This window comes from Enoplosus armatus, chromosome 7, assembly GCF_043641665.1.
Source record: "Enoplosus armatus isolate fEnoArm2 chromosome 7, fEnoArm2.hap1, whole genome shotgun sequence".
Lineage (NCBI taxonomy): Eukaryota > Metazoa > Chordata > Actinopteri > Centrarchiformes > Enoplosidae > Enoplosus > Enoplosus armatus.
In genome coordinates, this window is record NC_092186.1 from 14,043,442 (window position 1) to 14,055,752 (window position 12,311).

Consider the following 12,311-nt stretch of genomic DNA (forward strand, 5'->3'; position numbering starts at 1 on the left):
CACTAACTTCTGTGGGAAGGCTTGGGCAACACTTGGGTTTGCCTGCAGTGATCTACTTATAGTACAGCCAGTCTCTGCTGTTCACTTGATTTGGCAAGTTTTCTCTATTGAGAGCACACACGCACACACACACACACACACACACACACACACACACACACACACACACACAGGTAAACACACACCCATGTCCACACTCGTAGCCTCCCTCCAGCTACAAGAAACACACACACACAAGAACACGTTGCAGACAGACACCCAAGTATCCAGATAAAGAGCAGTGAGTTCAGTCCTGCCTGTTATGCTACTGGTACTGAGAATACGAGTTCTCAGAGCCACAGAGGAGCTAAAGCCTTGTGGCGCCACGTGGAGCTTCTCTGAGGTGCCCAGTCGCTCTGGGCATCCTCTTTATCTCCGGCTTTTTAGCAGCGGTCATCCTCGTCTGTGTCACTTAGCAGCTCGCTGGCTCCGGCCGGACTCGCCTGGCCCAAGTGCTTCCGGAAATGCCCGTTGGGAACCTGCCAGGAGTGTCTGAGCTGAGGGGCGGAGCTTATGGCGTTGGCCCGTCCCAGGCTGGTTGCAATGGCAGTCTCAAAAGTAAGGGTGTCCTGCCTTTCGCCTGCCTCTCCACCGCTGACGTCCTCATGGAATGGGAGGTAGGGCTCTGAGATGTAGCGGTGAGGAGATGGGTTGCTAGGTCCCGAAATCTGACCTCCGGATGACCCCTGACCTGCAGTCAGGGGGCCACCCTCCTTGTCAGCCCTCCAGGAGGTCTCTGTGGAGCCACCAGGACCATCCTGAGGCTGGGTCTGTCCCTCAGAGGAGCTTGCTGGTGTGGGAGAGGTGTGGGCTCGGCAGACCAGAGGGGAGTAGGAGATGTACGGCCGAGGGCGAGAGGGTGTCTGTGGTAGCTGCCGCCGATTACGAGGAGTACCGGATTCTGAGGCTGAATGGGCAGGACTGCTTGATGTGTTCACCTGCAGATAACACAAGCACAATAGTGAGGAAGGGACTGTTAGACTCCTTCTACTACAGTTTAGTTCTGCAGGAGAGACAGAGTACTGCTGGCTTTCTTCCAGGTGGTACCCTGGATTCACTTCCAATCACTGGTACAATTCCTTAATCCATTTTAAAACTGGTGCTTTAGTGTGTAAATGACCCTGTTGTAGTCCTACCTGTCTCTGTGAGGTGTGTGTGCGTCCTTCGCTGGGTGAACGGGACCGTCTCCTCTCACATGATGGATCCTGGCTGCGCTCCTCAGAGTTGCAGCGGGACACGTCAGGAGACAGTAGGTGGCGCCGTTCCTTAGATCTCCCTCTCTCATGACTGCTTGTTTCTCTGAGGTTGATTCTAGGACCTAAGAGGTGCAAAGGAAATAAAACCACTTCACTTTTATCCAGTTTAAAGGCCCAATCAGTTTTTTTTCCCACCGTATAAATCTTATTCTGGCAACATCAGTTCAGACTGGCATTCAAATACTACTCCACTAATTTGTCAAAGATTGAATTCAACATACTAGTACACAGGTCTACTATTGGTCCATCTCAATGCCCACCTTAAACACATCGCTGACCCATTTCTGTTTCATTCAGCAAACTCATCTCCAAAAATCAAATGGAAATTTTCAGGATAAAACATTGCACTGGGTATGTATCAGAATATAGGAAGTGTTTCAGTAATGAGACATGTTTGAAGTGACCTCTGTAGCTCCTCTGACGAGGCCTGTATGTGCCGTCAGGACTGATTTTCTCCAGAGAGTGTTGTTCCTGCCAGAGGCCATTCACACACTGGTCTCCGATGGTGGAGAAGGAGCGCTTCATCAGCTTACTGTCTGCTGACATCCCAGGCTACACACACATAGAGCAACCAGAGGAAGAGTCACTTAAATGACAACTAATCAGCAAACGCACACTCTTTCTCTCTCATAACCAAACACATACATAGATACAGGCATATATACGTAGATCACATTATGTGCTGAAGAAACTCTACAAACGATGACTATAATGGATTTTTAAAGCACTTTCTAATATATGATTTGGTAAAAACTGAATATAGGTTTGAATAAAGGATATTAATTTTTATTACCTGTGGATCAACAGCCAGTCTGGGCATGGAGGACGCTCTGATAGATGCTGTCCGCTGAGGTGATTTAATAACAGTTGGGTCCTGCCTGGCCTGCTGCATCACTTGGTTATACTCCACTACGTCCGGCACCTACACAAATACCACAGAACAAAGAGGGCTGGTTGTTTGTCATTTATTTCTCCTTCCAAGTCTCGAGAACTGAACAGAGGACATTTTACTGACACTGAGTCTGTATATTGATGCTCTGATGGTTAGATGGCAGTAGCGAAACTAGCAAATAACAATACAGTAGAAAAAGAGGTGGTTATTGCCATTAATGAACTTCTAGTTGACCAGATTCACTAGTTGATTAAATATATAGATATTTGAGTTTTCTCAACACTACATGTAGGTGGTTACCAGTGTGTGTAAATGATGGTGGTGGTGATGTGGGTGGTGGTAGGGGTGGTAGGGTGAACGGTAGTCGTCATCCTCCTCCTCCTTCTCCTCCCTGGAGCGAGACAGCGGCTGCAGGAACATCTCTTGTGGAGAGACAGGGCTGAGAGCCACAAAACCTCCCCTGGTGCTGAAGGAGCACACGCAGACACACACAACTGCATTACACATCAGTCATGAATTCAGAAACCAGAATCCATTGACAGAAACAAAGATTTTTCTATTCCTAGCAGCATAAATAACCACAAACCAATATTAATAATCAAAGTTGAATATTTACAGAGCAGATCCGGCACTATGCCTGAGGAATGAAAGGGATTTGGCATTGCATAGGATTTCTTGAGGCAGAGAGGAGGCATCCATACGCTGGAACATAGGAGCATGTTTCTATGGGGAGGAAAACACACAGATGGGAAATTAAAACTACAAATACCATCCTATAATTACAACATGGACATTCCCTGAAAAATGTCACTAAAATAATCATGAAATGAGGACTTATTGTAGATGGCCAGTTAGTTAAAGAGTTCACAACAAATTTTGGATGAAAGTGTTGTCTCTTCAGTTTGTCAATACAATAAATACTTAAGAAAACGTAAAAACAGATAAACAAAATAATACAGAATTTGTCATAAAACACCAAAACAAAAGTTGAAAAGTACCTGTTCCTCCAGTTGCTGTCGGAGCTTCTTGGCCTTGCTCTGCTTGTAGTAGTCCATGATCATCATGGCGGCATATATCTTCCCAATGGTCATGTCACTGGCTGAAAAAGGAGAAAGCAGAAACCATCGCACCATAGACACGACCCTTCAAGAGTACATTATGAAATGAAATACCATTTACTACAACTACCATGATAGCAAAAATGTATGTATTTCTTGTCTTTGATACATGAATTAGTCTACTGTGAAGTTGCAGGCGTAATGCTGTTGTCACCTTTGTGAATGGGAACCAGCAGGTCCAATGATTTCTGAGAGAGATGAGGCCAGATGACGCTAATCTCCTTCTGCAGGTCCAGGTCCATCTGATTTCTATCCTCCCCTCCTGGAAATAAAAGACACACAGGTAGACACAAACACACGCACACATTAACTGGGATTTTAGTTCATTGAACATGTGTGTGTAAGGTTTTGATATTCGGTCTAACCTCTGGCTATCTTGACCTCCAGGGCGGTGCGGATGAGGGCCATGAGGGTGGAGGTGAAGTGAACGGACATGTCCTCGTCCACAGGCATGTTCATCAGGACTAATCTCTGAAGGGAGCAGAGTGAGTGTCACAGTCAGTCACAACAAACAATTATACATATAACAATGCTAAATTGGAGGCCCAGAGCAGCTGTGGTGGATCATACTGTTTTTAAGTCTTATTATCTTAATATTCTCATTATCTCAAATAAACAAATAACAGTTTTGTGGTACTTTTACTTGTTTCTGCTATCCCAAGATGACAATTCATTTAACCTACAGACTTGACGATGAATAGTTTAGTTACTCTACTATACAAAACACGTTTGCCTACTCACCCGTAAGTCTGTTACGGAGATAATTAGATAATTTAATTGTGATTTCAGGTCAACTAGGTTTAAAAATAAAAAATGAGCAACCATGGTCTTTCTGGGCATCAGAGCAAAAAAAACAGGGCAAGTTTCCACTTTACTCATAATTTTATATAGCATAGTTTGCTTTGTGAATGAAATAAACTAGATACAGAAGGATGGAGGGGACAACCATGTAATTATTTACCAAATCCTGTTTTGAGACACAAGATACAGTAATTATATGATCAAGATCAAGAAGTGATAAGAAAGAATGTTTTTTTGGAAATGACAACTTTGCAATCTCAACAAAACAACCTGAGGCTACAAAATAAATACAGACACCATTTTTATTGTTGCCCTCTCCTGTCCTTCTGTAAAAGGAGGTCTAAACAGTGTGTGCTTTTTATCTAGTTTTATAAAAGAAGATAAAACTCACACACACTCTGCTGTAAGAGTATAGCGTTCATCTGGATGGCGCATGCTTGCACACACACAATCAACACATACACATCCAGCACATTACATATTACACACAGATGTAACACGGCTGTGGCCGGAGGCACATGCAGACAGGTATATGTAGGAAACAGAGAAGTAAGTATGAAAGACATGAGAACATTTGACAGCAGACTTCTACGAATGACAAGATTTAGCATGTACATGTTTGACAACTTTCCAATTAACGTTCTCTAACTGGCTTAGAAAAATAAACTCCAGCAAGACTCTTTCATCAGATAACAGCAAACAGATAATGACGTCTTATTCTTTCTGCCAAGATGCAAAGCAAAACAGGCAAATCATTACTGTCGCACTAATTAATCAGTTTCAACAAGCAAAACTGCATCATATAATCAACAGAAAAAAAATGCCTTGCTTTTCAAATGTGTGACACACAAAAATGAGCTTTTACAGTGCTTTGCCTCGTTGCTTAAAGTGCCCGCTCATCTCTAGTGTGTCTACCTTATATGCCACCTTGGAGGGGCATTTCTTGCCCAGGCCTAGAGGTGGTGACATGTTGGTCAACATCTCATACATGTCAGTGTAATGGATACGACCACTGGGAGCGCCAGGTAGCCATGGCGATGGGTATGAGAAAGGGTGGGGAAAAGGGGGAGAGGAAGAGGGAGAAGGAAGGGTTGATGATGTTGGAGGTGGAGGTGGGAAATTGAATAACGGTGGAGGAGTTGGGGAGTGTCATTCCCGAGGGATGGAGGAGTAAAAGAGCACAGGAGGGGGTGAAGGGGAAAAAAGAGAGGAACAAGAATGGAGGAGATACAAAAGAAAGGATTATTCCAAGGCATCACGCAGGAGGAGAGAGTAAAGAAGGAGAAATAAAACAGGTTGTATTCTTTCTATGCTGCCATCAGGGCATAGAAATCCGGGAAAGGGAAAAACCTGGGACAAGATGAGCAAAGAAATGACAGGCTCACTGGATCTGGTACAAATATCATATACTTACGTTGTGTGCGAGAGAATACTAAAAACATCTTTAAACCAGATCCAAAAGGTAGAAAGAGACAGGCTTCCCCTAAATTGCTCCACAATTTAAGCACTTTTAAAAAGTGCCTTGATAAAATTAAAATGATGTGTTATAATCCTGAATGAGGGATGTCCTGTGCCTTAATACCATGAGACTGGAGTGTCGTCATTCTTTGACCTGAGAAAGAAATCCCTAAAGGTCAAGCAGGGCGGTGACAGCCGGTGAAGGGAGGGAAAGGAGGGATAGGAGGAAGTCCTACACGAAAGAGGCGGGGGGGGGTTGTTAACATGGGGGAACCAAACCTTGCATGCCACCCTGTGCGGGCAGTTCTTTCCAAAGCCCAGGGGAGGAGAGATAGTGCGTACAACTTTGTACATCTCCTTATAGTGGATCCTACCACTGGAAAGAACATACACGTCTTTAGTTGTGTGTCATTACAGCTTTGTAGTCCACAAGAGGGCTGAACGAGGCCTAAATGGATCTAATCTGTCCTCATGTCCTCAAAAGAGCAGTTTTAGGACATCTTAACAGCATTAAATCAAACATTTTATGAATCTGTAATGAACACATGTATAAAAATACTTATTACAATATTTAATAATATTATAATACAATATTTTTACTGTAGTGAAATTGTCTAGGCACGGTTATCTGTAGCTGTTGTCATTTATCTCTGTTGCAGCTAGTTCACACCCCAAAATAGTTTTTTACATCCAATATTAGACACAGTGTCATTGAAGTAGATGTGGATTAACACACCTCATGTGTATTATGGAGTTGATTTGGTCTGTTTATATTTTACAGCATGACTGTATAACACATCATTTATCATCATTTAGTAGCATTTGCATGTGCACAGGAGCACTTGTGATGAAATGTAGGTGCAGCATAAAGACAGAGAGACACTGACCAGGCGGCACGGTCATACTCCCCCCAGATCCGGACAAATTCATCCAGGTGGTGTGGACCCAAGATGGACGAGTCTCTCGTAAGATACTCAAAGTTATCCATGATCACAGCCACAAACAGGTTCAGCATCTGGACAGAAGACAAGCGGAAGAGGAAGGAGAAGCCGTGAAGCCGGGGGGGGGGGGGGGGGGCATGTCAACAAAGCGCTCAAAATGGAAAGAACAGCTACTCCTCCTAAGATAACATGAAACAGCAAATGTGTAAAATATGAAATGTCAAGTTTACCCGCTTGAGTTTCTTACACCAGGTTAAAACATTAAAAGTGGTATATTTGTTGTAATTTAGAGGGATCATTCACACTCCAGTTTCCTTGTCTTACCAGGAAAGAGCTGAAGAAGATGAACGAGACAAAGTAGAAATAGGCAAAGTCGGAGCCACAGCCCCCCTCCTGGTCAGATGTCGGAGCTGGGGAAAGAGAGGGGTCCTTCTCACACTTCTGTCCCCCCAGACACGACAACATGATCTCCTGCCATGACTCCCCTGTGGCACTCCTGGACACACATACACACACACACACACACACACACACACACACACACATATTACACAACACCAGGAGGAGGAGGAGGAGTGTGGTTATTGCTCGAGCAGTCCAGCTCACAGTTTATTCACAGTTATGTCTGCCATCAGAGACAGCTTTTAGATGCACCAAATGTGAGACCTACGGTTGTGTAGTCTGATGCACACATTTGCAGCACATTCTGTATGCAATAGTGCTTTTAATGCCTTTAAATGTTAGTCAATGTTTTATACAGTTTAATTTTATTGCAAGTCTAATTATTGAAAGCTCTAGAAAGCCAGAGCCAAAGCAATATGATTCTTACACACAACACTTTGGTCTAGATAGACATTTCATTACACTCTGCTTTGTAAAAGTGTCAAAGTGTCTGCAAAGCTATTTGCTAAGGAGGTAAGTGGTACGCTGCAGCATCTATCACCCGTTGACACTGAGTAGCCCCTTGAGTACTTAGAAAGCAAAACCTTACTACTTTAACCAAGCAACATTATTCAGACTACATTAAGGAAAGTAGTAGTTAGGATGACTGCTGGATCTCAATTTAACTGAGACACAAAGATGGTAACTAATCCGGAGTACTGAAGCAGTATTGAATAGCTCCAAGCACTGTGTCCACAACAAACAACATATAGTCCAAAGCTACCCGAAGAACAGAACTAAAGGTTTTAAGGTTTCCTACCTGAATAGCAGCATCAGAGCACCAGAGAAGGTCTTGAAGTTGTTGTGCTGGGTAATGTGCGTCTTGTCATTCAGCTTAATGTTCCCAAACACCTGATTCACACAGATATACATACATGCAAAACAGGTAGGGTGTGACATAAACACTGTCCCTGTCAAGGATCGTATTTCACCATGAAACAAATATCCTCAAAAATATCCTCAAAAAATAGCGTCGCTGTGGGACGATGGATAAAAATGGTAAATGTAACATGTTAAACACCGTCTCCAGAGAGACGGATCGAGTGTCTGTCTTCCTAACCTGCATGCCAATGATGGCGTAGATGAAGAAGAGCATGGCGATGAGCAGGCAGACGTAGGGCAAAGCCTTGAAAGACTGGACGAAGGTCCACAGAAGAATCCGGATGGTGTAGCCTTGTCTCAGCAGTTTGATCAGACGAGCTGCTCGGAACAGCTTCAAGAAACTCATGTTGAACGTATCAACGAACTGGCATAAGGACACAGGAGAGGGGAGGGAAACTGTTGTTTAGTGATGGTGTTGAGTGATGTCAGCTTGTCATACACAGGAATACATTCACAAAAATACACAACATTGAGGGAAACTGAGAAACCGTCCAGAGGAGAAGAGGGGAGAAAGGCACACTCTTTTGTTCAGTGTCTGTTGATACGTAATCATGTTTTTCTTATTACCTGCAAGTCTACCACAATCTCTGTGATGCTGCCCAACACAGTGATGAAGTCAAAAATGTTCCATGTGTCTCGAAAGTAGTTCTGTAGAAAGAGGAAAGATGCTTTGAGTCATTTCTCATAGAGGATCTTGAATTCACATTCAGGCTGTGTGTTGCTCTTTTTCTCTCACCAGAAAGCCGAAGGCCATGATCTTGAGGACACACTCGACAGAAAAGAGAACAGTAAAAGCTGTGTTCAGGTGCTTCAGTACAGCCTCGTATGCTGGCGGGGCAGAGTAATACTGAAAATAGAAAGGCGGCAGGGGTTAAACTACAGGAAATTTGCAGTATGAGTAGGATAAAAAAGTGGCATATTCCCTAACCAGTTCACTGCAGTGTAACCTCATGATAACAGTGTGATATCGGTGTGAGCTTCAGCCCTGCACCCTGCAGATCTACAGGTTGATGGAAGATTCCTCCAGACCCATAAATAGTCCCTCAGTCTCTGCACCTCTCATCTGTCGCACTATAAAAGGAGTCATTCCTCTGGGGGTGGCAGCCACAGTTAATGAGGTCATGCTAAATAGCAGCCCCTGGACATTATAGATCAATATTTAATACAGGCTGAGTCACCCCGCGTCTGTCTGTCTGTCTGAACAACCAGCACGGCACAAGAGAAGGCCAGTTCAGGAAATAAATCGTGGTGAGAGAGGGGTGGAAAAAAACTAAAACATCAGCAGATCTAAATGAAAACATCACAGTGTGTTGAGGTGGTTCTGTGATGTGACCTAAAATGGACACATCAGTTTCTACACATCCATGTTTCTCGTGAGGGGTGACACGTCTCGGTTTATTTTAAAACCAAAGTGTTAACAGTCGCAAGTTCATGACAGAATATGTTGCTGAGAAGCAACACAAGGTGTGTTTTTCCTATCAGCAAACAAGGTCATGTGGGAAACGATACGTCATTTTTAGGAGTGAGATGACAGATGTAGATGATCACACCATCCTCTTCCTACTAAAATGTACTGCTGTACTGGTTTTCTCCTTTCTCTCTTCATTTTCCTCACCTTCATCATCAGCACTATGGTGTTGAGAGCAATCATGGCCAAGACGGTGTACTCAAAAGAGGGTGACACCACAAAATGCCACAGACGGTACTGGAACGTGTGCCGGTTCTGGGGCATGTAGCGGGTCAGAGGCTTGGCACTGATGGCAAAGTCTATGCATGCCCTCTGAAATACAGAGAACAGGAGAAAGAGGAAAAGAAGACGAATGAAACAGCATAAAAAAAACAGAATGCAGTCTTACTATCCACCTTGTTTTAATGACAGGGTTCTTTCTTTTTGCTTCTTTTATGTTGGATTTAAGCTCTAAAGGAGTTTCCTACAAGATCTTTCCGACAAGAATATTTATTGATTTACAGACAGTCAGAGAACATTTTATCTATGCAGGCTTCACAGACTAGACTGTAAATCTATACTTTGCAGAAAGTAAAGTGACAGAGAAAGGAAGAAAGACGGGGAAGAAATGAGAATTTAAGAGTAAAAAAAACCAACACATTCTTAAAACGACAAAAGTTCATTCAACCGATGGAAAAAGACTAGAGAGGAGCTTATGGGTCATTAAAAGCAAAGCAATTACACAATGCTGTGTCACTTGTGAGGGAGTGTTGTATGAGAGGCTTCATTTGTGTGTGATCAGTCTCGAACATCATTGAGTGTTAGGAGAAGAGCCGTGCTAACAAGAACCAGCCAACATCGTCCTAACGAGCCTATTCAATTCCACCGAGCTGATCAGATCGCAGGATTGCACCTTCACTGATGTATGCATGTCTCATTGTCACCTGAACAAGGAACACTGATGTTTCACTTCATCTGAGAGCTACACATAAGAAAAAAAGACAGATGGAGAAAGTGTTTCTCAGTCGTTACTTTATCATCCCCCTCACCTCATTCTTTTCCAGGCTGCACTCCTCCATCATCTTATCCCCCTGCTCCTGGAAGGTGATGATGATGAGCGCCACGAAGATGTTGACGAAGAAGAAAGGAAAGACGACAAAGTAGATGACGTAGAAGATAGACATCTCCATCCTGTTGCCGTGGCTCGGACCTCTGTCCTCCTCTGTCACATCTACTGAGTGCTGCAGAACCCTGGAAGAGCAGAGACACAATGCTAACGAAGGCTAACACAAATGCTATTAAAACGTGTGAGCAGCTACAAAGAAAAACTTCCATTGTTTGGCAAGAAAGACGCAGCATTTAATTAAAAAAATAATACACACCCACTGAAAATATATCAAACTGCTTCAAATTATTCACAAAAGCAAGACTCTTGCATACTTTGCTGAAGAAGAAAAGTATTCAAACACACTGTGCTTCAGCAGCTATTAGCTATATTGTAGTACTTGTTCACTGGGGTGGGGATCAAATGCCAATTTGCCATTTGGAAGAGGATATTGTTTTAATTTATTTCCACAGCAGCAGTCAATTAACGAGGGCTGGAACAGAACAAACCCACAAGCTCTGCCGGTGAAATATTGGTGTAACCTTATTGTGAGATAATGAATGGCAAAATCTTTGTAAAGTTAATCACATCTATTATATTTCCTTCATCAAAGGTCAGATTTGACCATTACCAAAGAACAAGCCAGATGTTAAAAGGTTATAATGCTCATAAAAGCTAATGAGCCCCTCTAAGAATGGAAAATGATATGAATTTCCTCATCCAGCATGAGAATCAGCACTCATCCGCTGATTCCAGTGAGACACTCACTGAGGCCATCCCTCTCCGGTGGAGACAGTGAAGAGAGTGAGCAGAGCCCAGATGACGTTGTCGTAGTGAAACTCGTGCCTCTTCCAGTCTCTTCTCTTCATCTCTTTCTTGTCCTTCCCGTAGTCGATGTAGTAACCCCTGGAGGAGACGGAGGAGACCAGGTACAACAAAAACTTGTTGTAACAAAGATACAAAAAGATTCACATGAAATAACATTAAGAAATGATAGGAAGCACATAGACTTTTAGAAGCTGGGTAGTGACTAGATTGAGGAGGACATGGCACCAAAAAAACAATTGAAAAAAATGATATCTCCATCTTAATTGATTTTCCTTTCCAATTCTTTTGTGCACTCCAGAGAATATCAATCAAACTGCAGTCAGTTTATTCATTTTTTGCGAATGAACTCTTCCATTGTGCTTGAAACAAATAACAAACCAAAAAAGGAATAAATGACTGAATGAAGGATGGAAGAAACGAGAGATGGCAGGAAAAGAAAGAAGGAAAGAAAGACTGAAAGATGAATATAAATCTGAAGGCAGGAATAAAGAACGGAAATAAAGTGAGTATTACTGGCAGTCCTTCTCTGTGTCCTTCGAACTGTCGGTACAGTAGAAAAACTTCCCCTTGAAGAGCTGCACAGCGATGACGGCAAAGATGAACATAAAAAGCTTATAGACAATCAGGATGTTGAAGACGTTTTTCAGAGACGTCACCACACAGTCAAACACCGCCTGCAAAGAGAGAGACACACGAGATGAAAAACATGCAATGAGATCCGGGAATGGGGTCTGTGCAGGTGTTAGGACACAAGCAAGCAGGAAGTAAAGCAAGTGTGACATTTCATTTTCAGTATATTCGCTGATTTATTCACTCAAATGTATTGTATCATCACACGGTGAGAAAACACCATATCACACTACCCTAATTACAATGCCAGTATTTGCTTGTTGCGTTTTTCTGACATAGCTCATGGATGGATTGATTTTCAGCTTTTGATGTCTCAAATGTTGAAGTTTCACTTCAAGAAGCAAACAAGACGAAAGGTTCCAAAACCAGCAGGTTTGACTTTTACTGGCATGAACTGTAGTTTATATGTAAAAACTTGTAAGACCATTAATGTCCCTTTAGGTGAAGCGAATGTTTTTCACTCCCTCTCCCAG

General features: G+C 43.0%; 1 protein-coding gene across 1 annotated transcript in view; it reads right to left on the reverse strand.

Moving 5' to 3' along the window:
* Positions 1-422: 422 nt before the first annotated feature.
* Positions 423-12,311, reverse strand: part of LOC139287346 (voltage-dependent R-type calcium channel subunit alpha-1E) — a 76,686-nt gene continuing 64,797 nt past the window's right edge. Inside the window, exons 29-48 of the mRNA XM_070908328.1 lie at positions 11,722-11,882; positions 11,149-11,286; positions 10,325-10,526; positions 9,444-9,608; positions 8,565-8,675; positions 8,396-8,476; positions 8,007-8,192; positions 7,707-7,798; positions 6,830-7,001; positions 6,452-6,579; positions 5,022-5,118; positions 3,671-3,776; positions 3,460-3,567; positions 3,186-3,286; positions 2,804-2,910; positions 2,488-2,653; positions 2,089-2,217; positions 1,700-1,847; positions 1,176-1,357; positions 423-977 (exon numbers count right to left, since the gene is read on the reverse strand). Of these exons, the coding sequence (XP_070764429.1) occupies positions 423-977; positions 1,176-1,357; positions 1,700-1,847; positions 2,089-2,217; positions 2,488-2,653; positions 2,804-2,910; positions 3,186-3,286; positions 3,460-3,567; positions 3,671-3,776; positions 5,022-5,118; positions 6,452-6,579; positions 6,830-7,001; positions 7,707-7,798; positions 8,007-8,192; positions 8,396-8,476; positions 8,565-8,675; positions 9,444-9,608; positions 10,325-10,526; positions 11,149-11,286; positions 11,722-11,882 (3,135 nt within the window). The remainder of the gene's footprint in view (positions 978-1,175; positions 1,358-1,699; positions 1,848-2,088; positions 2,218-2,487; positions 2,654-2,803; positions 2,911-3,185; positions 3,287-3,459; positions 3,568-3,670; positions 3,777-5,021; positions 5,119-6,451; positions 6,580-6,829; positions 7,002-7,706; positions 7,799-8,006; positions 8,193-8,395; positions 8,477-8,564; positions 8,676-9,443; positions 9,609-10,324; positions 10,527-11,148; positions 11,287-11,721; positions 11,883-12,311) is intronic.